This window comes from Echeneis naucrates, chromosome 17, assembly GCF_900963305.1.
Source record: "Echeneis naucrates chromosome 17, fEcheNa1.1, whole genome shotgun sequence".
NCBI classification, from domain to species: Eukaryota; Metazoa; Chordata; class Actinopteri; order Carangiformes; family Echeneidae; genus Echeneis; species Echeneis naucrates.
This window is the reverse complement of record NC_042527.1, coordinates 3677681-3704381: the sequence shown is the minus strand read 5'-3', so window position 1 is coordinate 3704381 and position 26701 is coordinate 3677681. Positions and strand designations below refer to the sequence as shown.

General features: G+C 39.1%; 1 protein-coding gene across 1 annotated transcript in view; it reads right to left on the bottom strand.

The window, feature by feature from the left end:
* The window catches only part of astn1 (astrotactin 1), a 402459-nt gene that overhangs the window by 160000 nt on the left and 215758 nt on the right, over window positions 1–26701 (bottom strand). Inside the window, exon 17 of the mRNA XM_029524898.1 lies at window positions 3697–3801. Coding sequence (XP_029380758.1) covers window positions 3697–3801 — 105 coding nt within the window. The remainder of the gene's footprint in view (window positions 1–3696; window positions 3802–26701) is intronic.

Genomic DNA, 26701 nt, shown 5'->3' with positions numbered 1-26701 from the left:
GCGAATCTCCCTGAGGGATTCTGTGTCCTAGGGAGGGAACTAAGCTGAAATGACAGCTCTTTACCCACAATGGCAGGATAAAAAGGATTTCATCAAACTAATGCGAATAATTCTGAAGACAGTGCTTTTTGGGGGTTATAACGACACATTGGAAACAAGCAGAGGATGATTTAGTTTCAATGAATTAACTGACTGCACGGGGAAGCATGTTTGTTGTATGCACACACTGTGACAAAATGACCGAGTGGTCACTGGGATTCTCTCTTGGCAAATACGGGAAAGCAAAAATGCACCAGCAGTTCATCATTATTATTTCCAGAAGAAGCAGTATTAATATCTCAGCACTCATGCTCAGTTTGCTCTTACTTGTCTAAAATTAAATTAGCAGGCCACTGAAGTGAGAGACAGAGATGAGCGATGGGGGCTTCACTATCAGATGTAAAAATCAGTAGCCTCACCCATCTGCTGTTGAAAAATTATGAGCTAAAGTGGGAAGTAGGAAGGAAAAGACAGAACAACAACACAGAGGCTGCCAAATTGTATCAGAGCGAATAAAAAAATTTGAAAATGTATCCTCAGTATCCTTTGAATGTGGCAGCCACTTTCAAAACCACAGCAGCACCACTGGCAATGCTTTAATTTAGTTGTAAATAGAGTAGGGGGTGGCTGTGCTTATCAGAACGGAGGCTAGTATTGCGAGCAATGCTATACATTTAACGATAATAGTAATAGCAATACAGCAGGGGAGAATGAGTGGATACATACTTCAAATTTTACTTCAAACCCAACCAGCAGAAAGTATTCAGTGAGGCAAATGAACAGAAACAAGGACATATTTATATACAATAATACATTGTGTGGCTTGAAACACACCAGGGAATATTCAGTGTAATCCCTGATGTGTCAGCAGCCAGGAGCAGCCTTCAGAAGAAGCACTGCTTGACTAAATACCTATCCACAGTTATCTTATTCTGTGAAGTTTCCATGGCAGGCGCTGTCAGAACGGCTTGGTCTTGCTGTGGATACAAAGCTTTGTAATGTATGACAGCCTATCACAGAGACAGAGAAAAAGACAAGGGAAATAAAATGAGATACATATTTCTGTGGGCTGACCTCAATTCTATCTATCCATCAAACTTTCCTTATGCATCTGCCTGGATATCTGTCATAATATTTGCATGTGACTTCCACTTTTTTAACTGTAAAAATGGTGCACGCTCTGGTGCATTCAGGATTAATTTGTTTTTACGCAAGCAGGAAAAAAAAAAAAAAAGGCAACTTCAGCTATCAGCTTTTACGTGAAAACAGTGAGCCATGCAGCTCCTTCTGGGGAGTAAACATTGAATGTTGTATTGTATTGTTGTATGTGACAGTGCTATTGCGTTGTCTGGACAATTGAATTTATTGTCATGAACAGTGGTGCAAAGATGATGAAGATTAAAGGTGGTGATGCTGAGAGGATGAATCCACGTAGCCTTAACGATCTCCTGTCTCTTCCAAGAGTGTCACCAACCGGTTCTAATTTTCTTGCTGTAAAATGGATGGATTGTGATGGAACTGCAGATGATGAGTCTTAATGATTTTGGTGATTCCTCCACTCTGTCACCACTGTGAGGTTGATGTGTATGGTTTTGAAATATCACTTTAATAACCAAATGTTTTGTCATGGAAATCACACATTCATTTAACCCTGTCTGGGTCGGCTCAGCTAGAACATTTTAAATGGTGGAGATGTCATTGCTTGTATTCAGGTGTTTTGACACCGTACTGTGAGAACCACGATGGGTACATTTAGTAAATAAATTACATATCTGAAGATAGATAGGTGAAGAAATTGATTTGATGACTAATTCAGATTCATCTCTCGTAGCATTAGCACTGTTTAACACAAGGCGAGACTTTATGATTAGACTGACGCGAGCAGTCATTTTGATTTCAGGAAATTAAAAATGTCCTGAACATTTTGTTATGACAGCGTTTGAGACCATAGGGGTATACTACGAAGTGAGATCAGGGCCTTAGCGAGCTATGTTGAGCCTAAAGCCAGGCTTTCCCATGTCACAAAGGTGGCTCTCTTTTAAGCTGACTATATCACTGGGGTAACTTACGCTGCGAACAAAAACTAAAAGAGTGATTAATACATAACACTTTGGATGATATTCTTGTGCTTGGTGCAGATTTGCTGCCAAGAACGTTTTGCTCTGCTGGCACTACAAATAATAGAACACTAGTTAGAAAGTTGCTTTGACTTTATCACAAATAAGACAAATCAAATGAATTTCACTTTGATTTGGCACTGATCGAAGTGATTTCCATGTATCCTTTATTGTGAGACAATGTCAGGGAGGGAATTAAAGTTATATAATGACATGTTACATTATATTGGCTATTACGCATTATATTACCTTACAGGATCTGAAATTTTTTGTCAGGCTTCCACTCGTGCCTTGTTTGTAGAAATAGTGTTGCTTTTAGCTGTTCTTATCAGTCTGAACTCTTCATAGCTCTCCATTATCATAATCTGCTCCTCTTAATATATAAATATGCGGCACGTAATCAGCACAGAGCCTGCTGAGGCAAGCCTGGGTCGACAAATCAAGTTCACATCCACCACTGTGATACTCGTTATCGCTGGTTGGAGCTTTCGGCTTTGTCGAGCCAGCTCACCCAAAAAAAGCCCAGCTCTGTTGAGATTCCTTCGTAGTATACCCCTCTTAATTCAGCCACCCAGCAAGTGTACTTCCACAACAAGCATCAACCATGACGTGTGTGTGTGTGTGTATGAGTGTGTGTGAGACACTTGTGAGAAAGTGCCAATAAACTTTCATTGATTTTGGTTTTCACTCAATATACAAATGGAACCGATTTAATAACGAAGCAGTGACACTGTGCTCTGAATAAAGCACTTATCGGATGGACTGATGTTCTTTTTACCAACGTGGTAAAAGTCGGGGTTATGGTGGTAGCCATGCCAGTAGGTCAGTGGACACTGTGCTCCTCTGTGTTCATGTGTTTGTTGAGAAACCCATTTTGCTTTTGCCCTTTTGAAATGACATTTTGCTAATTTGCAACTAAAGAGAGATTTATAGCCATCCACCCGTAGCTTTTGAGGGTTCTGTCTCAGCAAAACAGCCAAGCAACAACTCTGCAATCAGGCCATAGTTGAGTGCACAAACAAGAGCTCAAATTGATATAATGGAGCCAACTTGAACCTTTTAGCATTACATTTAGTAAATTGTTGGAAAAGCATTGTGTGGTGACAGTCTTCATGTGTTTGAGAATTTTATGGTCATAATCAGATAAGTGGGGAGGTGCCCAGGTTCTGCTGTTATACTTTGCTGACTTCAACAGTTGAGCGTGTGAATTGTGAATTTAAAGGAAGTTTAGCAATTAAAAACAACTAAAGATGTCACTATGGTGACTTGAATGGCTGCCAATCTGATCAAAAGATGGCAGCCTGCCTGCATAGTTTATCAAAAATGAAAAGTAAATAAAGTACCCCATGCTTTTATGATGAGCTGTGAACCTTGAAGTGTCACATTAATTACAATGTTATAAATATTTGATAGCCAGTGTTGTTTTTCTCCAGAGTTTATACCACAAAGACCAGAGCATGGTCTCCTTTTACCATTAATAAACAATCAGCAATAACAAATTACATATATAATTAATTATGGAAAGCGCAGGCTGATTTACCTTGAGAGAGGACCCACTGATTGAGTTTGACGTGGTACAACACAGAGCGAAGACTCCAGTGATGAACGAGGGGATAGCCAGAGACCTCGCTGTAGTTCACCATGCCTGCATCAACACACACACAAAGACACAGTTATTCAAAGTGATGCGGCGCTTGGTGCCAGATTGAAGCATAGCACAGGGTATTTCCCCACCACACCTGTAAATGCTAACAGTATATTAATGCAATATTTACTCCTCTATATTGTAGGGCAGATTGTTGTCTTCAGTTCCTGATCAAAGGGTGGCCATACATTTCATTCTTGTTTACTTTACTGGAAGATCAGGAAGAATATTTAATAAATATTAATATCATATTAGATGACAAGAGGGAGAAGCAAGCAAAGTCTCCGATGTTAGATCAAAGTGGAGGCTGATCTGCAGCTCAGCCCGCATGGAACAAACACAGGAACCAGTAACATTAAGGTAGAATCTACTCAGATATAGTGATATAGCAGAAGACAGGCTGAGGCTTTCAGCGGTAGATAAAAGTAGAGGCTGATTACACACTCGAAAATACAGCACACGAAACAAGAGTATTTTCATATCACTTGCACACAGACACCTCCAGCTTTTTCTCTTGGGGCTCGTTTAAGCTCCTTTAGTATTGGAAACTACAAAAAGTCCCCTTCAGAAGTTTACATTACCATAGCAACACAACCATAGGACAGTAACTTGGAGTCAAAAATTTGAGACAACAAGCACGTCAACAGGAACGTGCAACAACGGATGGGTTTCATAATAATGTGGTTCACGAGGTGAGAGCTACAGTGTGGTAGTGACCCGTGAGGCCAATTAATACATCCCATGCATGTTTACTGCCATGTTAAATACTGAAAGTCTTTGTCAAGTTTCATGGTTGTGTCTCACATTAAGTATTGTCTCCGCTGCCCTCGCAACTGGCTGAGATACTGATCTGTTCTGCCCAACTGTGTGCTATCAGAAAATAAAATGAAGGAGGCCACAGAGAAGGTTCTGACTATAAAAAAAATCTATATTTTCATAAATTTAGTTTAGCCTCAGTGTTGAAAATTCCAAAATTCAGATGATAAAATGCAGAATAACACAGTTCAAATCATTTTTGACATTTCAATGCTATTTATTAGGTCTAATATATATACATATTTATTCAGTATTCATGACTCCCACTGGCCCAGCCTCATTGGAATGATTTTTCGAGAATCTGTATTTATTCACTTTTATACTAATTAGCAGAGTATCTGCCTTGATCACAGAGAGCATCCAGTGATCAAAGAAGGGACAAGCTGTGAAACAGCAAAAAACCACCAAAGCTCTTCATTCAAGAGCATCAACCTCTCACAAAGAGGAAAACATTCTCTAATTTTTCACTTGTTTAATCTCTCTCTTTGAGAATAGTCGGGGCGCCAGTTATGCATAATTAAGAATAATTAAACTGTTGTCGCAGCCGAGACTCCAGACACAACAACAGTCTCTGGTCAGAGAAAAAAAGCTGTTGAGTCAAAGCTGCATCTAAATATTAACATTTTAATTGATTTGTTCTGGTTCAGTCAGATGATACAATGAAAGTAGAACATTTATATTTGGCTGGATGATATAGCCAAAGAATTATATAGCCACATTTTTAGAGTCAGACTATTCAGATCACAAATCAGAATATATTGTACATTTGCAACGGCATATTGCAGGTATTAAAGAAGCACCTCATACAGATGTGGGCTTTAACCTCATGAGACATAAAATCACAACAGCATGACGATGGTTACTCTTGTCTCCCTGTTTCTTGTTTATTAATAAGTGGTTGCTGTTGGAACAAGTTAAATTAGTTTAAAATAGTTAAAAGGAGAAATCACAATCAAGTTAAATGTGACACCGAAGAAGACATTTAACATACAATTCCTCTGCGCTGCCTGTACAATATCTTGGTTCATATCACATGGCAGAGCAGATTTTTCTCGTGAAAAATTATCTGCATGCATCTGGTGCTCAGGAAATTGACACCCACAGTATGACATAAAGCTGACACTTTTATGACAGTTTCAGTGTGTTTCCTTTCATCTTGGCTCGTTATTCAGCGAAGTTATTTAGCTTTCAGTCCAGACCACTCTGTTGAAGAACAATGAGGCATTTTGGTAACATTCAGAACAAACGGTTGTATTTCCAGTCATCACGCTTACACAGCTTGTACTGAATACCTGTGGCAGCAATGCAGTAACTTTTGAATGCCCTCAAACCTGAGAAATTCACATCCCATAACATTTTGATGATTGTATCAAATACACACACAGGTTACCAACAAGGCTCCTGCCCTTGCAAAGAAATGAGAAATGATAAATCTTGTATTTTCTGTCCATTTTTGCAGCAGCTGAAATCATATTATTCCAACACTGACTGGGAGCCAGTGTAAAGATTTTGAAACTTGTGTAATTTGCTCTGATCTCTTTGCTCTTGTTAAAACTCTAGCAGCAGCGTTCTGGATAAGCTGCAACTGTTTAATGCTCCTTTTGTGGGGGGTTCAGTCAGAAGATCCATTACAGTAATCGAGTCTACTGGAGATGAATGCGTGGATGAGCGTCTCCTGTTTTTTTGGGGGGGGTACAAAAGTTTTAATTGTGTTGATGTTTTGAGTTTCTTAAAAAGCTGTCCTGATGTGGCTGTTGAAAGTTAGACCTGAGTCAAGTAACTTGCTCAGTGGTTTTTTAAGGATCAAGACTTAATAGCTCGATCCTTGCCAGTGCTAAACCTTTTCTCTTTGTTACCAAGCTGAATAATCTCATATTTACCCTCATTTAATTGAAGAAAATTCTGGCTTATCCAGTTGTTTATTAGAGCCAGACAATGACAGAGAGAGTTGAATGGCCTCCATTCGTCAGTGTCGTCTGTGACAGAGACAGCTGTATGTCATCTGCATAACTGTGGTAATTGATATCAAAGGTCTGTATAATTTGACCCATAGGGAGCGTATACAGATTGAACAGAAGGGGTCCAAGAACCTACCCCTGGGGTACTCCACAAATTATAGCAACTCATTCAGATTCACAGCTGCCGACTGCAACAAAATAACTCCAGGCTTCAACAGTAAATAAGATCTGAACCAGTTAAGGTCCAGAAAATCCCCCAAAAAATTGAGCTGATTAAATGCAACTTTCTCACTGCTGGTTATAAAAGAGAGGTTTGAAACAGGTCTATAGTTGTTCATTACAGAGGCATCTACAGTCCCCAGTTTTCAGATTGGCTCAATGGCAGCTATCTTTAGTGAGTTGGGAAAAATGCCTGATATCAGAGAGCTGCTTATTATTTGTAAGAGATAGTGATGTGTCGGTCATCACTATCGGTCGGTCAGTTCCTTTCATTCATGAATGAAAGGAACTGAATCCTGCCTTGCTACACACAGCACAGAGAGAGAATGGTCACTAGTACACCCACATAAAGACACTGGAAACAGGTGGAAATTGAAAATGAGTGGGCTTTGTGATCCCCTTCTAAAATTTGTGAATCTGAAAATAATTACAGAGAGAAGGAACACAAGCAGCACAAGCAGGCCTTTCTCAATGCCAATCTCTCTAAAGACTAGCTGAACCTGTTTTTTTGTTTTACACATTTTTATTTATATTTTGTTATAATTTTCTATACTTTTATACACCTTTTCATTTATTGATAATGTTTTATTTTTGTATTTATTATTGTTTCACATTAAATACTTAAAAGTTGATGAATAAATAAGTGTACAATCAGATCAGACCTTTTGTAGCACTCAGCTCCATGTTGAGTAAAATAACCTATATGAATAATGAACATTTGATATAAAGAATGCTTTTTACAATTCATAATTTATTTTACTTATGAGTTTACATTATTTACATTATTTAATTTAATAAATAAATTTAAGCAACAAAAAAATCTGAGGAGCCACTTGAGAGCCGAAAGAGCCATGCTTAGTGAGCTGTGCCAAAAGAACAACCACTTGAAACAAAACCGGGATTCCCATCACTAGTAGGAGATCAATATCTACTGAGCTTAATGTTCTGTGCTTATCTGTTTTGGATGGTTTGTAAGTTTATCAAACAGAGTTTGAGAATTGTTAAAGCTCTTATTAATCATGTCAGATAAATGTATCCGGTTGTTATAGTTACTCTCTGTTTGGACAGCTCATAGTGAATTTAAAGTTTAGTTTTCCTCCACTTGCACTCAGTTTTCCTGCATTCTCTTTTCAGGTTTGTTACAGTCTTCTTGATTTTGGCTGATGCAACAGCATCCATTACATTCAAGATTTTTCAGTTGAAATTATCCAAGGGGAGGGATTGAACACTGGGTAAGCAATAAATCAAACAAAACACAGAAATGGTCAGACAAGGCCAGATCAGTTACAACAGAAAAAGAAAGGTCAACACCTTCAGAAATAACCAAGTCCAGAATGTGGCCTTGAATGCATGTCGACTCATAAACATGTTGGACCATTATGTGTCTAATACCGAAGAAAGACCTTTGGCCTTATTATCCATGTGAATGTTAAAGTCCCTAGCTAAGACAAAGTAGTTAAAATCTACGGAAATGCCGGACAGTAAATCAGCAAACTTATCAATAAAATTTGCACACTATCTCTGAGGTCTGTAAATGATGAAAAATTGATTGGAGCACTCTTTAAAATAAAACTGAGGTATTCAAAAGAACTAAAATCACCAAGTAAAACCTCTTTACTGTGGAATGTACCTTTAAATAAGGCAGCTTCTCCTCCTCCCTTCCTGCCATTTCCACACTTGTTCATAAAACTAAAATTTGGGAGAGCTGCTACGTTAAGAAAAGCAGCACTTGTGGCTTCTGTTAACTATATTTCTCACAGAAAAAGAAAATCTAAATTGTGGGAAATTATTATGTCATCAACTAGCAGTGATTTGTTGGAAAAGAGCTCTAATATGAAGTAAAGCTGGCTTTGTAGAGATGACAGAAACCTCTGTGGCATTCTGAGCTTCATATGGTGTAGTTAACAGATGAGATGGATTCACACCATAAGTTGAATGTATTCAATTCTCTCTTTTACTCTCTAACACATGAATCGTACTGGGCCCTAGCTTCTTCTCAGAACAGCTATCAGTACTAACACTACTATAGCGGGGACCCTGAACAGATCATGGCATGTAACCTTTGTTTTGAACTCTGCTGCTGCTCCCTGAACATCCTGTACATTCTCCTGTGCCCTGCGCTGCCAGGACAGATGACCGAGGAGAGGGGGGTGCCCTGTGCTATGTGGGAGATGGTGGTTGCTGGACTCCTGACTGGGATAAAGACATCCTTTGGAGACCTTCGGTGATGTCGAGCAGAGCTTCAGGTGGGACAGCTGCAGGCCATTTGTCTCTCCACAGTGTCCTTCATGCTTTTCTGCAGAGCCAAGTTTGGCTTAGCCATCCTAATAGCATGACGTAAGTTTGTGGATCTACTTGAGCTTGGATGAACCCCATCAGGTCTGAAAATGTCCTATTTCTTATTGAGGGTTCGCTCCAACTACACAATTAAAAGCGTAATACACATTTTTTTCTGTTCAAGAATTAATTGCAGGTAGGTAAATAAAAACCTGGATTCTCAAATCTCCAAACAATATTTCATTAAATCTCCCCTCTCTTGTCTCTTCATATAAGCAATAGGCCAAACATTCAGTTCTTTTAGGCTCTTTTTGGAAATTAAAAATCTCAAACAAGCACTGGCAGCAGCAATTTATGTTGACTGTAGCTGCAAGTTATTTGCCAAAAGGTCAAAGTATGAATTTCCCATTTGATGTAAAATCAACTCAAAACCAAAACAAATTTTCAAAAAGAACCTGAGAGAGGACCATCTTGGGAATAGGCAGGTTTTCAGCTAAGCTTGTCAAAAATCATTACCGTGCTTCATTATATTTATTTTCTATAATAGGCCAGTCCAAACCACTCTGTTGAATAAGAATGGGGCATCATCGTTTCTTTAGGAGATATTCTCAAGAATTCATAAGGCAAACGCATAACGCATAACGCAACATGATATTGGCTTTCTGATAGTGGTAAACGTACAGGGAATCATTACATCGATGTATGACTTCACAAAGAACAGGAAGGATGATTGACAGCTGTGGATAAATCGTGCCTTTTGGAGAAATTCAAAACCTGGATAGACCGACATGGCATCATATCGAGGGTCTTGTTGGTGTATGAGTTCAAACTGTCCATCCTGGAGGGCTTTGAGAGTAGAATCAGTGGTTGATTCCGAAGATGGCTGGGATTGGCAAGAAGCTATGGCAGTGAAAACAAATAAATACTCCCCACTAACAGGCTCAGTGAGGAGTTTACGTTGAGCTGAATGAGAGAAATGCTGCAATACAGAAAGTCTGCTGACCTGAGTGTCTCCCAGGCCAGCATTGAGCTGAGAAGGTGGGAGAAGGTGAAGAGCACAGGAAGCAGTTGAGCAAGCGGAATCTTGGTTGTACCACAAAGCCCTAGTGGGATCTGTGGCAAGTGTCCAAGCAGGTTTTGGTAGCACTCCAACAATCCATTACTATAAAGCCAAGGGCAAAAAGAGGCGTCTAGTTAGTCCAGAAGAAGGTGAGAACCGGGGTGGCATGAAAGCCCAGTGGTGGGATTGTGACATCAAGGCACATGAAAGGTGGGAACAAGTATTAGAACGAAGGATCACATTGTACGAGTTGTGGAAAGTGGAACCCTTTCATAGTAAATTTGGAATATATCATCAGTAGCTGCCCTAAATCACTTGTGGAGGCTCACTAGGTCAAGCGGCACAACCAGGTTCAGAAGGTAATAACTGAGGCTTTTATTAGAGGAGGAGAGAACCCACCAAGCACCAAACAGTCCAGGGAGGCCCTATCAGGAACAGTAAATGACTGGAAAGTAAGGACAGACCTTGGAAGTCAAAGTAGATCCGCAGAGAACAGAGTACAACAGAGCAAGAAGACCAAATACAGCAAACTGGTGGAAGAGTGCTGCAGACAGGGATGGTGTGCCCAGTGCATACCCATCAAAGTCGAGATGAGAGTGTTACAAAGAGTGGCTAAATGCTGCTTGACAAACACCAAGAACTGATCACTCCCAGTCAGGGTCACCAGGAAGAGGGGGGGTCTGAGGCTGAGAGGCCTAGAATCGTCACTGATGATGTATCCAAGCGCATCATTGAATGAGAATATCATCGCATCGAGAAGACTTCAGCTGTATTGAATCCTCGTTTGAATAATGACGATGCAGATGTGATTGTAAAACAATTAGAGGTGACAGAGCTCATCTTTGGCTTCACAACAGTGACTTTGTTTTGAGTGAAAAAGCTCCAAAAACCAACTGTACACAACCGGCTCCCAGAACCTGGGGCCAAAAACAGAGCTAAAAAAAAAAATAGCAACTTAGTTGAGCAGCAAGAAACTGAAAAGAAAAGAAAAAGAAATTCTCATGAATAAATCAGTTTGCTAACCAGTCAGCCCTATAAACTTTAAAGGTGACGAAGTAATAATGTGTCCACTACTCACTGGTTCTGTCACACCCAAGTAGCTGTTAAACACACAAACAAACATGACTAAAGATGTTTAAATCACTCTCAGCTTGTAACTTGGGAATATTGATGACACTGCTGATCAAAACTGGAGTGCTTCTTTTAACTCAGCCAATCTATTTCTAATATTGAATTCATTTATTTTCAAATTTAGCTGTAAAAGTGGAAATATAACCCAAATGGATTCAGAAGGATTTGGATTTAATAAGAGGATTTAATACTGGATTTATGTTCTCTGAAATGCTATCCAACTCCAGCCCTCTTCTCCAGTCAATTTATGAACAAATTGCTTGAAAATTATATAATTCTATAACCAATCTGCAATGTTTTTTTCAGTCAGTGGAAATGTATGAGTGTACTGTGTAAGACCACTTCAGGTCACACAACCAGCACACCGCTTATGTTGCTTGTTGCTTGTAGACACTGCTTCGTTGCAGCTCAGTATATTATCTATTGATTTTGTCCAACTTATCAATCCTTTCCCTGCTGAAATCAATACCATCCCCCTTGTACGAATGTTTTTCACTTTGATGCACTGGGTCCATCAGACGTAATGCATGCATTTTGCTCCACTGACCAATGACCTGTGAGATTATCTATGAATGAAGCAGTGATGGGACGCGTGGGGAAGAGGAAAGCATTCATTGCTCAATGCAGTGGGAATGATCCTCAACTTTTGGAAGACAACTTAGTGGTAAAAGACCAATCAGCATCTTTTCTTAACAGATCAATTATAGATATGTACCTCGTACAGAACATGACTTGGAGTGAATAAATAATCAAAATTTTTCCTCCTTTGGGGATCGCTAGAAATATAAAGAGGAATAAGTCTTTCTGTCTGTAATATTTCATTCATTTATCGGTGGCAGGAGTTCTCTATTTTTGGATGAGAAGCACAGGATCAGGGCTTTATTAACATCGCTTATATCGGCCATAAACAGAGGTGCAGAATATAAATCATCTTGTCTCCCATGGCAACTGACGGCCATGTCACGCTGCATTAGTGGGATTACAGCCATATATCACTGTGACTGGTCCCAACATGTTTGCAAGCACATCCAGAAGGTATCTGGGGTGACTGAGACATGTTTCCTACAACCACAGAGATTGGGGAGGGGAGGAGAGCGGGGAGACGGCGGGAGGGAAGGGAGAGCTGGAGATTTGGTTGAGCAAGTAAGAGATAAATTGAGACGTGAGAGAAAGACGATATGAAAGGCGAGGGCAGCCCAAGGTGTATCTACTGTATGAATAAGAGAGAAGGAAAGAGATAGAATGTGGATCACGACGAGCATTGCTGTTATCTTCGGTAAAGTCTCCTGGTTTATGTACACTGTGAAACCAGAAACTAACATGGGGAATTGGTGACACATATTTAGAATAGAAGACTGGGATACTGTCACAGTCTGTTATCTTCCAGAAGCAAGCGCTATATCCTAGAAATTACCTTCAAATTAAAAATTGTTCTCTCTATCAGGTTGTGGTGCAACAACCATCCTTGGGTTACACTGAGAGGAGTTAATACATTTTTACATTTATGAAATGAATAAGTCACGAGGAGGTGATGAGAGCGGTGTATGGCTATGACATCAGAACCAGAGTCAGAGTATTACTGACAGTTGGATTAAGGCCACAAAGTATTTTGGTTAAGGTTTGAGAGCAAGGGATGGTTTTGGTTAAAGGTTAATAAACCAAATCATGATCTTAGCTATTGGCATAGAAGGTTGTCAGTCAACATTTTGTTGATATGTGTATCTGATATGTTCAGTATCAACATACTTGTTTTTGCCAAATGCATCGGGAACGGATTTACCAGGAAATCCCAGTGAGCTCAAGACTTTCTTTTCCAAGAGAGGCCTGATCAGATAACAGCTATACAAACACACCAGATATTAAATATAGCAAAACACATGAATGCCACATATATGATATGCTTTTATCTTTATTTCAGGTCTGGCTAATTAACTGCATGTAAATGCATTTTTTAGGGGGGATGTAATATACTTTGCCAAGTCTTACTTAACGGGATTTATCTGTAATATTCAAAAGAAAATAAATACATGGGTGTGTCTTTTCAGGCTTACAGGGACCACGATTCAGTCTTTGCTAAAACTAAATGTTATTTTGTGTGTGTGTGTGTGTGTGTGCATGTGTGTGTTTTAATGAAGGGAAACATTTTTTGGGGAAAGAAAACCTGTAGTATCATATTTTGATTATATCTACTACAATGTACGCATTTGTATATTCTACTAGATGTCTCAATTTGTATGTTTGTCCTTCAGTGCTGTGGGACAGTTGCTAGCCACAGACTTTGTATTTTATTTGGTATTGTTGGTCACAGAAGACGAAGGGCCAATGTGTATGTACTTTATGTTATTATGTTGTGTGTTTTGTTTGATATTCATGCATTAATCAGCATTAAGCACTCAGGCATAAAAGCTGATGACTGTGTTTTCATATTGTGTTGTTTTGCTGTGTTTTGTTTGCTAGGAGGAAGAAATAACCAAAATGCTGTTCTGACAATCACCTTAAATTATTCTATTTCAGACTTGTGCTGTGTTATGGTTGCTACAAGGCGTGACTCGCAGCGGCTGATGTTGTGACTTTTAAAAGCAACTTACATCCTCATTGGGACATGAAACAGATGTGTCGAATTTGCACAACATTTACATAACAAGGTACATTCCTGAAGGGCTGCTTGAGAGACAAGGCATAAAACATCATGATCAATAACTGCAACAACACAAAGCCTACAGCTCCAGCCAGGCTCATCACAGTCTGCAAAGCCATGGCTTTAGAGTTAAATCTAAATCTTGGAAAGAGCCATTGATTAGACGTCAGCTCTGGTTTGGACTAAGTCTCTCCTGGTCCCGGTGAATAAAATTTAAATAGCTGTATAAAAAGCTATATTAAAGCTAAGCTATAACTGTAATGACGCATTGCCTATTTTGAGGCCTGCTATTGAGACACCAATTAGATATGATATATGATGAGCTTTTGGGACACATGGAAGGGTTAACAGTTCCTTTGCAAGGGTGATGCAGAAATGCAACATTTGCCAGAGGTCTGACACCTACGATCTTGATGAATAAGCCAGTAAATGTGATGCTCCTGCATTGTCCTCACCTTCAGCAACATCCATTTATCCCCTCTTATGGGAAATGGCTCCTCAGAAGGATAGATATATTCCCCAGCACACACGCTACATAACTCCCTTTCCCCAACCCCACACCCCTTAGTGAAAATGAATAACAAGCCCAAAACATACAGTAGCACACCATATTCTTCTTCTTGCTGAAAGGCCTTGTCTCCCTTTTAGCCCTGGGGTGCTCTGCTCTCATTGTCTGACAGAATGATTAATTTGAGTGAACTTCACTTTGCAAACATCCCAAGTTCACAGTCTCTCTCGCTGCACTTGGTGCCAGAGTCTTTTAGAGAAGCAGCTTGGGCGGGGTTGTGCTATGTACTGCTGCTTATTGCATTTATACTACTCAAGGTATTAAAATGTCTTTCATCATAAAATATATATATGTATCTTATTTTATTTATTACATTTTTTATTTTTTGAAGCCACCTAATAAGCTGGCATCACTACGCAGATGAGCAGATGTTGGAATAAATATGGTGTCCCCATGCGATATTGCCACAGCTATAACTATATGTGTGTAGAGCCATGATCAGAGCAGCTATATGGTTGGATGAGGACTTACTTTAGTGCAAATTAACTGAATAAATTTACCCTGGTACTGGTATCTAAGTATGCTTTAGGGATACTTAAGTTATAAGTTTTATTTATTCGCACATACCTTGACCATGCTCTAGTTAGTGAATTAACATCCTTTTACATTAACCATCACTGCCAGCTAAGTGCATTAGAATAGCTGTGGCTTCCTACATTAAAAATACCACTCGCAGTAATGTTGTGCAGGTGTGCTCAAAGGCACTCCATGCTAATTACCACTGTTTACTCTCCACTCCAATGACGTACGGTTTTCTTCACAAATATCCATATTTTGAGGATTTTGTGTGTTCTCCCTTGTGCGTGCCTGTGTGTTTCCTTCAGTTTCTTTAGCTTCGTCCCACATAACAAAAGCATGAGGTTAGGTTCGCCTGTGACAGTAAAACTGTGTGACTGCGAATGGCCATCTCTTTATGTCGGCCCTGTGACAGACTGTTGACCCATATAGATGTACTTCGTCCTCACCCAAGGTCAGCTAGAATTGCATCCCCTCAGCAACCCTGAATGGGCACGCAGAATAAATAATGATTGAATGGATGGCGGAGTATCTCGTAATTCAATTCAACACAAAACAAAAAAAAATGAAGCCATGGTTGAATCAAAACCACAGCGATAGCCACTGATGACGTTCATATGCTTAGGACCCCAATAAATTCATTAATTATTTGGCAGTACTTGATCATACTGTCACATAGACAACAAGACAAATATAGAACAAGGGACATCTTGATTACTGAAAATACAGTGAGAGGTATGTGACTATAAGAATTAATGACTCAAACAAACCTTTACTGGCATCAGAACATTTAGCAAAAGCTGTTTTCCTGCCTGTGTAAATCACACACAAAAAAATTTAATGTGAGCCGACTGAGTGAGCGGTTCATTATCTTGATATAAAATCACAGCTATATGTTTTTCTTAAAATTGAATCACTGTTACCAAGAAAAAGGTACATACAGTATATGTCATTTTTTAGGTTGATTTTAAGCAAACCTGCTTACATTTCCATCGTGCAAGAGGTAATAAGATCCGGAGGTGACATGCAATCTGCTGAGCATTTTTCTATTTATTCACCTCCGCTTTGAACTTTGAATTGAGTTTTGTTTTTGCTGTTCACTCTCTTAATCATTGGTGGCTTTTTCTCAGACTTGTTCATTCATGCTATCAGCTAAATTACAGTGCTCTTCGCTTCTTATCTTGCCCTTTGGACTATTTTGGACCATTATCTGTCACTGAAGCTGTCCCCACACTTTGCCTAGTCCTTAGTTTGACCATTGATCATTGATCAACATACTAATCTGTGCAAAACCTGGAAAAACCTGTCCCTCGACCAAGAACACTAAACCTGTGGTTTCTATTCTGTAGGAAAACAATCAAATGAAAAAGAAAGATTTATATATTATATTTATCTATACATAAATCATCCTGTTTCATATTTTGGCCTATGAGTGCAAGGAGTTGATTATAAACACTAAACCACTTTGTGAACTTGTTTTCTTAGCCCAATTTTGTTCCAAATCACGCCAAAACCTGCAGCCTCAAAATGGAGGGCTGGTTAGCCACAGAAAGAATAAAAATTGAGTCAGGAGACAGATTGTGAATCGAAAAAGTAATCTGCCCCCAAACAAAGAAACATTGAGCTTCCTCTGCTCGGTTTAATCCTTAATGTTCGATCCTTATCATTAAAATAAAACGCGCCCTGGGAAGACATCATGGGCTCTATATGGTGATTGGGCTTAATGTGGGTGGACAACATTTTTGAGATTTAAAAGTGGGGCTTTGTGAGACTCTGATGTACTATAGGCCACTTGAAGTCCTCTAACCTTAAAATGAAGTCATCTGATTTCCTAGAATATATTTAAGTGTTTCAAAACAGTCTGATAAACTTTCCATTAGCTCTTCAACCATTCAACATAATCAATGATAAGTTATTGTTGGAACATGTTAACTGTTCATGCACCTGATGCACCTGGTCCAAATACTTTATTTCCCTTTTCTATTCGTTACTTCAACAGTTCTTATCTGCTGCTGGATTAATTTGGAGTCTAAATGTATGAGCTGTTTGTTTTCAACACTAACTCAAATCGAGCATTTACAACCCAATCAAAATTTAATTTTAAGCGTGGACCCTCAATGGTAATCACTTCTAGAAAGGTTTTTAATTCATTCATCAATGCAAATTAATTAAGTGGAATTGCTCCAGCTATTTTCTGGGTTAAACGTCAGGTAATTAGCTGACAGAAATAATTAATGCGGCTAGGGGTCAAAGCCTGTTGCTAGTGGGGGTGGGGAGTCTCAGGCCTTGGTGACACAGACCTTGTAGCAACCTCCATAGCGGTGTTGAGGTCATTGTTTGACATCCAATGAGACTACAGATTAAGTCATATTAGATATTTGAAAAGGAACTGCAGTGCAGTGCAGTTTGGTTTGATGTGCTACAGCAGGACAATACAGGGATAAGTAATGACCCCTGTGATCATCTGTGGAACAAGCCTCTCTATCAGAGGCTGCAGAGTATGAGCCGTTTGTCTTCAGTGGTAGGTGAAGGGCACATAGAGCTCATCATTTACACTAGTTTTGTCCTTTTTCTATCTCTATTGCCCCCCCCCTCCACTCCCACCCATGCACACATGTGAGGACACAGGAGTCCTTTATTGTATTTTCATTCATGTGTGGACACGTTTTGCTCTTTTTTTTTCTTTGTATTTGTGTTTTTGGATTACATGTCATGACATGTGATTACTGGTTGAACAGCTGACTTTTACAATCAACGTAGACATTATTACATATCACACTTTATATCACACAAAATAGTTTGAGATGTTTGAGAAGTGAAAGACAAGAAACTAAAATACAAATTTGACTTGAAGTAGCTAAACTGGAATAATCAGGCGTGGAACAGAGCTTCCCAAATCCACTGCAGAAATAGGAGAACCTGCCAGAAGGACTACCATCTGAGCTGCACTCCATCAATCAGACCTTCACGCAAGAGTGGTTAGTCTTTGAGCAAACCAGACAGCCCACTTGCAGTTTGACAAATGACACCTAAAAGACTCAGAGCACGGGGAAAATGATTCTTCCATCTAATGAGAAACTGAACTCTTTAGGCAGAAATCCTATCAGTCCATCTGGCAAAGCCCAGACTTATCTATGACAGCACCTGAGGATGGGAGAACCCAGATAAGTCTGACCCAGTCTGGTGTATTTTGAGGGGCTCTTTTAGGAGAAATGGCATAACCTCCACAAATCTTGATGTGCAGGACTAGTTGACTCACTAAAGGCTCACAGCCAAATGCTGCTTTTCAAAAAAGGGCTAAATTAAGCCTCTGAATATAATCTTTATATGTCAATGATTTGCTACATATTTTACAAAAAAAAAAAAAAGACATTTTGATTTTAAATCACATTTGCAACCCTAACCAGTTTGCAAACAAGTGAAGGGAACCAAGTATTTTCTGCCGCCACTGCACAAAACTTTTTAGTGCTTAGTGCCTACTTCAGTGCTACACTTTAGCATTTAAGTTAATAGGACCTATACAATTTGATTAAACACTCAGCGATTCAGCAAATTGGTGTGAATGACAATTCATTTTTCTGCACAAGTTGGCCATTACAAGGATTGTTTCAAGCAACGGTCGTGGTTTAAATGGCAGAGAACTCATGAAATACTTCAGTGGTCCTGTCTCACGACAGGTTGAGTCGGACTTTGTGCTCACAGTCAACAGTCATTTATTTTCATTTACTCATCCCAATGGAATACGCTGTACTTTGTAATACTTTTGAGATTTTAATTCAATTTGGGGGGGGGGGGAGCAAACTGTGATGTCAAACCGTCTATTAACGCCTGCACTAGAACTGTGGTTTATTTATAGCAAGGGGGAGACCTGTGTGGGCAGTGTTTGATTCCAGTGGAATGGGGCTTTTGAGGCAGGCAGAGTGGCAGTGATTCATAGAGTCCCTCTCTCCCCAAGTCCCTCATAATTAAAGCTGAAGCATATGGCCTTGTGGCCATGTGTGCACAGAGGTATCTGCTCAACATTTTTGGCATCTTATTTTCATCGTCACTGTCAACAATGGTCCCTTCAGAGAGGCAGAAATGAAAGGAGTGTCACCTTGAGTTGTCACAAGCCACATCTGCAATCCTAATTACCACGTGATTAAAGCCTTATTGATAATGTATTTGCAAGCCCACAGTTTGTTAAATGACAGGCATTTGTCGGGAAGAGATAGTCACAGATGACACATTCCATTGCCTCAGTTATCGCCGCTGTTGTTTGCTTTTCACGGCTCAGCCTTCAATTTTGCTGTCTATCAGCAAATCAGCTGTGTACATCCCGTCAAAACACCAGGAGGTTCGAAACTTCGATTTAACTTTGAATATTTGAATTTACCACACACTGGAGACTGGACAGTGCTCATGTAGCTCAGCTCATGTTCACTATCCTAGTCACAATAAGCACATGTGCAAAATTCGCTGCTATAATTTGCGAACACAAAGCGGAGTCGAGGCTGAAGGGAATGTCGTTAGGACCTGGAGAGATGAGATCTGGAGCACATGGTTATGGCAAAAGCGTTTAATGAGGTGCAGCAATTTACGCTTCGACATGAATCGCCTTCTTCCGAGAGGCAATAAAATGTACAATATGACTGCTCATTCGCAGTAACATGCAGGAAATGTCCTTGCATTACCAAGCAATATGTTGATGCTGATGCCCTTAGAACATAAAATAAAATTAGCAATCATTCCCCCCATTCGAAAGCAAAAGCTTTCAAGTTCTTGTATTTCAGTTTTGTTTTTTTTTTTCTCAAGATAAATTTTTCACAAGCAGCTGCTGAATAGAATGATAACTTGGAGCTACCTAACTTGACTTTATCTGTCTCTGTGTGTTGGCCCTGTGATGGACTGGTGACCTGTCCAGGGTGTACCTCGCCCTCACCCATTGTGAGCTGGGAGTAGCTCCAGCAGCCCCTGTGATCCAGAAACGTATAAGTGGGTGAAAATGAATGAATTTGAGGCCTTTTACATCAAATTTGGAGAAATTCCAAATGAAATTCCCTCATTTCAAGGGCCCTGAAGTAATTGGACAAATAAATACAACCATAAATAAAACGGTCATTCTTAATACTTTTTAGAGAATCCTTTGCTGGCAGCGGTTGCCTGAAGTCTGGAATCCATGAATATCACCAAACGCTGGGCTACCTCCTTGGTGATGCTTTACTTCCGCTGCTGTATCCAGTTGTTAGTTTTTTACAATTTTATCTCAACAGAGCAAAAACGCACACAAAAAGCACGCTCGGTCAGATCGGGTTATTGACCCAGTCACTGTAGAATAATTCACTTCTTTGCCTATAAAAACTCTGTATGTTTTGGGCCATTGTCCATCTGTCATGTGAAGTGCTGCTCAATCAGCTTCACTGAATGTGAGCAGACAGAACGTTCCTATACTCTTCAGGATTCATTTATATCATCAGTAAACACTGCCATGCATGCCCTTGCCGCCACGTTTTACAGAATATGTGGTGTACTTCAGATAATGAACTATTCACAGGTTGATCTTAGTTTCATCTGACCAAATAATTGGGCTGGCTTTTTATAGATGCATTTTGCCAAACTCTAATCTGGCCACTCCATTTTTTTAAGCTTTGGAATGGTTTGCACCTTGTTGTGAACCCTCTGGATTTGCACTCATGAAGTCTTGTAAATATGGTTGATTTAGATAGTGCTACACTTACTTCTCAGGAAAGCCTCCTGCTCTCATTTTCTCAAGTTTATCCATCAGGGCTGTGGGGGAGAGTCTTCTACACTTTGCTAAATGTTGTGAAGGGGTTCTTCTCTACCAACGGCAAGCTGTCCGGCGAACATCAACCGTTGTTGTCCTCCCGGGGACATCTGGGCCTTTTTGACTTCACTGAAGCTATTTCATTTTCTCCTCAGAATGAACCAAACTGTTGATTCACCCACTCTCAATGTTTCTGCAATCTCTTGGGTTGATATTTTCTTTTATTTATTTTTTTGACTTGCACTGAGAGTTCCTTGGACTGCATGCAGTCACTGCTTCCAAATGAAAATTCCACACCTGAAATCAACTCTACATTTTTTTTTATTCATTCATCTTAAAACCACGTATCCGTTCCCGGGTTATGGGGCTCCAAAATTTTGATTTGATTAATGATGAAGAAATACCACACAGCGGGCTTTCAAGGGTTGTAATGAGTGATTTCAGATCCAGCCTATGAGTTTGTTATTCCTGTGTTAAGGACAAAGGGAAGGAATTGTGGATTTGATGTATATTTTGGTTACTACGGTAACCTGACCTGACTTTCTCTGTGCCTGCTCAGCTCCAACTGAGCTGACAAGATGATTTTAACTCTGGAAAACTGTAAGGTTGTATATCATCTCCCCTGTGATGGTCTGTTCACCGAACATTTCTATAGAAAAGCCTCTCAATAAAAATAGAACCATTAATAGAATAAGTAATTTACAAAACAGAATTTACCTATGTCAAAAATAGCATTTCTACCTAATGATTTTATGATGAGTCTCTGCATTGTTATTCTCTGATTTATATTAATGTCTAAACATAAAAAAATGAATACTCATTTTACTCAATCATTTATCTTGAAAACCGTGGTTTCATAATATTACCACTTGAAACTGAATATATTTGTTGTTGTGTCAAATACCAAGCACGTGCACATGATGCACTCCAAACCTGTAGATCGAGACCACACACAAAAGTGTTGGTGGAACCTTAAACTCTCAGGAAGTGCTTGAATGGAAAGGCATGGCAGGAAATGTTTGGCTGTGGCTCAGTTAGCTCTCTCACTTGCTCCTGGTGACAAGTCATGACAGCTCCAAAGCTCCTGATCAATCAGAAAATGCAACTGGTAGGATAACAACTTTGATTGTGGATGTGTTGAAGTCATGCTTCTCCATGTTTGGTTAACTTTGACTGTTTGACTGGCTTAGTAAGTACAATGCAAATTAAATTTAATTATCTTGTGTATGCTAATTTAAGCTTGTACACATTTATTAAAATTTAGAAGTTAAGTATGATGTTACTTTAAGTTTCAGTTAATAATAACCATTTTGAGATCCTACGTTCATTTGAATGTTTGTTTGAGTAACATTAACATTTATTATTTAAGACTAATTTGTCTTTCTGTTTATCTTGAAAGCTATCAACCTACTCTATTCCATTCCATCCCATTATTTGTTTATGTCTATCCAAACCATCAAACCAAAACCATCTTCAAGAAAATCAAAAAAATACTATGGATTAAGAAGAATGGCCTTGTCCTTTGCATCCCACAACAATTGATCAAGCAGTTTTTCAAGTTTGGGCAGAGTTGTGGTCACAAAACACATCATTTTACGTAAGTTTTGGATCTTCTTAAAGAAACCTTGTATTTAATCACCCATGGTTCCGTAACACAAGTTAATAGAGATAGTGGAAGCCTGTAAAAGCAGGCAGAATCTGCCACAGAAGACAGGCACTGACGCTATACAATGCCCCCCTCCTTTTGGTGATGAGGAAGTCCAAGAATTTCAGATCAGATGCGCATTTTCATTTATATAACGTGCTATTGCTAATCCTCAATTTAAAAGCCCATTCAATGTTATGGATTAACAGTGGACCACGCTGTACTTTTCAGTACACAGAGCGAGCGGTACTGCAGTTTATAGATTTTGAGACTCGCAATTTCTTTGGTTGTTTCAGTGCATTGCTATTATCCTTCTCAACTTGACTCAAAAAGCCAAAGGACTAGATGAATAGTCATAAGGTCCCAAATTCATCAATTGGGGAAACATGAACATCTTTACTCAATTTTGAAACTAAGGTGCCACATGTACCAAAAATATTCTACAGTGCAAGTGAAGGGTTCACCAACATATAATCATATTCTGGGTGATGACGGAGCTGACTAACCACCGCAGAGCCTCAAGCTAATTCGCCACAGTGGCTATAAATCTACTGGATGGATCATATAAAATCACAAGCACAATTTAATGGCATGAGCTGACTTCCATTATCACATACATAATATTTCAAAGAAATTCCCTCAACAAATGGCCACAGAAAAGAAGTCTGTACATGTCATGGGGACCAAGACATAAGAGGACTGACAGGACACGACTGAAACCTCTTATCCTTTTCACTGTAGCTCACAGCATCCCTAATTTAGACTTTGGCCATGGTCTAGATGTTTCTTTGGAGACTACCAAGAGCATTTTCTGGTTTAACATGGTCCACAGCAGAAGTAATGTTGGGATTAGCGGAAGCATACCTTCCTGAAAGGAGATGAACCTAAGTGCTGAAGGTATGTATTATCATAATGCTTTGCAGTAATCTTTCTTTGCCTTGAATTATGGAAAGCTTTTGGCTTAGACTTGAAATCAACCTCCCCCATGGTGTTTGCTCATTATTCCTAGAGGCCAATATTTTTGCTCCAGCAATTTATTTATTTTTATTTTATTTATTTATTTTTTATTACCATCAGCGTTGTCAAGGGAAGAAATCGGGATTGTGCTGAATTACATTCAGTTTACCCGAAAGATTAGAGAATGGGCCTACTGAATAACTATCACCCCCCGTCAACCAATTTCTTTACTTCTTACCCCTCCCTCACTCTAAGCCCCTCTTTTACTCTAAATCATTCATTCCCAGACTTATCCGAGAGTGAAATGGAGCACAGGCCAGGCCAGTTAATGGGGTTCTATGAGCCGTAAGATTACTTTCCTACCTGTGGTTGTTCTTATGAATCTTCCTTGGAGAAGCAACTAAAATAACAAACCACTTCCACTCATAAGGTAAAGTTGGGTCTCAAGGCAGCTTGTGGTTTCTGTCAGCTCTCACTGCTGAGCCCAGCGCTTGTCAAGGCAGCTTCCCAATAGAATAAAGTCACAAATGTTAACAAGAGAACTCAATTTGCATTCCCCAAGTAGTCTAATTGGAATTGGAACAAAGACGGCGGAAGTTTCTGCTCCCTTTCCTCAACGGAAATCACAAATGATATTGAGCAATATTTTCTACATCCAGGAACTCGGCTATTCAAAATGTGTAATGTGTTTTGGGATTTGCAAATCTCATTACCTGCAACCCCATTAAATAAGCCATGTAATCTGACATTTTTAATGGAGTTGTCTGCGTCGTCAAAAATTCATCAGCACTGCAGCTCAGTCATTTTAAAAGCGTTATAAAACAGGCCTTACCACTGATGCCTGGACATTGTGTAGTGATGTACAATTTAAGTCGATAAGTTTTTATCATTATTCAGTGCCATTTCAGACATAATGTATTTATGTATTTATAGGAGGAATGTATTTATCTTCCAAAGAGATTGATTTGAAATGAATATTTTTTTTATTTTGTTTTTGCTTTTTTTTCATCCTTATTTCCCAGAGAAGCATTTATGACATTGTAATATCATGATTATGTCAGATTTTGAGAATACTGAAACTCTAAAACCAATCACCATGAAGCTTGACTAAAAATAATCACTTTTTTTTTTTTAACCTGGGAAAGTGTATTGTTCCTATTTAACCCTTGAAAGCCTGAATTTCAGTGTTTATTTAAAAATAAATTATGTGTTTTTGCTTTCAAAGAGATGCTTAATTGAGTGAAAATGGTTAATCTGTTGCACATAAAATGAATAGAAATTTCGTTATGGCCAATAATGGTCAAGAGTAATGAAAAAGTAATTACATAGATTTTCCCATCTCAGGAGATGGAGATAGTTTTATTGATACCACAAAATCATTTTTAGTATTGTGACTCTAACACCAACTATTATAACCAACTATACCGGCATTAGGGGAAATACACTTCTACACATCTTTTCTCTCTCGTAACGGAAATGATTTGTTGCAAATTTTACCACAGTTGGAGTTAATAATGGAAAAGGAAATTCTTTTTCATTTTTTGATTGATTCTACCACCGTTGTCACACATGTGTTTCAGTAACCCCTGTGTTTATCTCTTCAAAGGAAAAATAGAGTATTTTGCAAAGGACCTTTACTATGGGGACCTGGGCTTTAGGCCAAAATCTTATATTCTGCCTTGTTATTTAACCTCATTCTTTGACTGTGTTTTCTATCACACGTTTTTGCAAACAATTAAATTTGTTACAAAACAGACTTGATCACTTGACCTGTTTTTCTCAGAGCATCAAGTGACACCTTCCTCCACTCTTGTTTTGTTGCACATAGTGCTTTCGAAAAAACGCCAAACATATAATCATGCTTGATTGTCAGGTGTTTATCACTTTGAAGGCAAACACTCGAAATGGAACCAATACTATATGGATTGACAGTTAGTTTAATTTGAAGAAGCAATTATGAGTTGTATTAGATTTGGGGGGAGAGGCTTTACACCAAGGGGTCCCTCTATACCGGCAGAACAAAGACATTCTGTGTGACAAAGCGCCGGAAAATTCACATGCATTGAAAGAACAAGAGAAATATGATCGTACCTTTGTGCAGCTTAACTTCAGTGTTTTATCATTCTATCTGGACAATGGGAAAAAAAAAAAAAAAAAAAAAAAAGCTGACAGGCTAACAAAGATGGATCACAGAGCTAAAAACTTGCTTGGAGTTGAATTCAAATTCAAAACAGAACTGGAGAGTTAACTTCCCAGTGGAGTACTTCACTAAGCCTTTCATGGCGCTGGAATATTGATTAAATTTTACTTTGATTTATAAAACTGCTACACATCCAAGGATCAACGCTGTCCTGTCTGTACGAGTTTGAAATCTAAAAGCATCTTTTATCATCGAAGCTGTTTACCTGGTGTAATCATTCATTTCGTTTTTGTCAACTGGTACAGAAACAACTCTCGGGCTGATTTAACCTGCCTGACCACTGCGAACTGAAAGCTTAAAAGAATACATGAGTCACATTGTCACTAATGAGCACTGGAAGCCTACCTTAACCTGAGTTTACTGGAAGAATGAGAGTTTTCAGCTGATTTCTTCTTCTGATAATAAAATATAGTGGAAATAGCTCTTTGGAAACTATAGTCTATCCAGGGCTTTTCACCTAACAATTTTTTTTTACCAGTTCTAAAGGTTTATTTCCCAGTCGCACAGAAACAGCATGCAGGAAACATGAGTGCTTTCCTGGTGCAATTACTGTATCTACCTCAGACTAATAAGAGCTGCTCAGGCCTTGTTAGTACTTTAGAGGACATATTTCTGATACAGTACGGCTGAAGAATAATTTGGTCCCTGATTTCTAATTTTAGTCTACTGTGACCCACCTTGAAGTCCCAATCAAGACTTGGTGACTGGTGTGCATTGGTTTTGTCGCTCTCTACATCAGCCATTTTCACTGGCCTAATTGGTTCTATTTCTGTTCAGGGATCCTTGGCATGAAACTACAGCCCTGCTTCACAGCTTGCCTTAAACAAATTTTTCTCCCTCTCCTTTTCCCCCTTTTCTTTCTGTCTTTTGTGTTTCTTCATGTCTGCTCCAGCTCTTATTCTTTTTTCTGTGACAACACATCCGTTGAAGAGAAACAGCGATGCTTTTAAATTTCACTTGCCAATCATGTATAACACGCAGTGTGGTGTCCTTCATGAGTCCTGCATTTAATATTGCCATTTGTCATCCAGTTAGTGAACCACTCCTCAACATTCATTTAATCTGCACAGGAACAGCTGTGCCAAGAAAAGCTTATTGTACTTAAAAGTCTAGCACAGAAACAACGTTTTTTAGTTTTTTTTTTTTTTTTT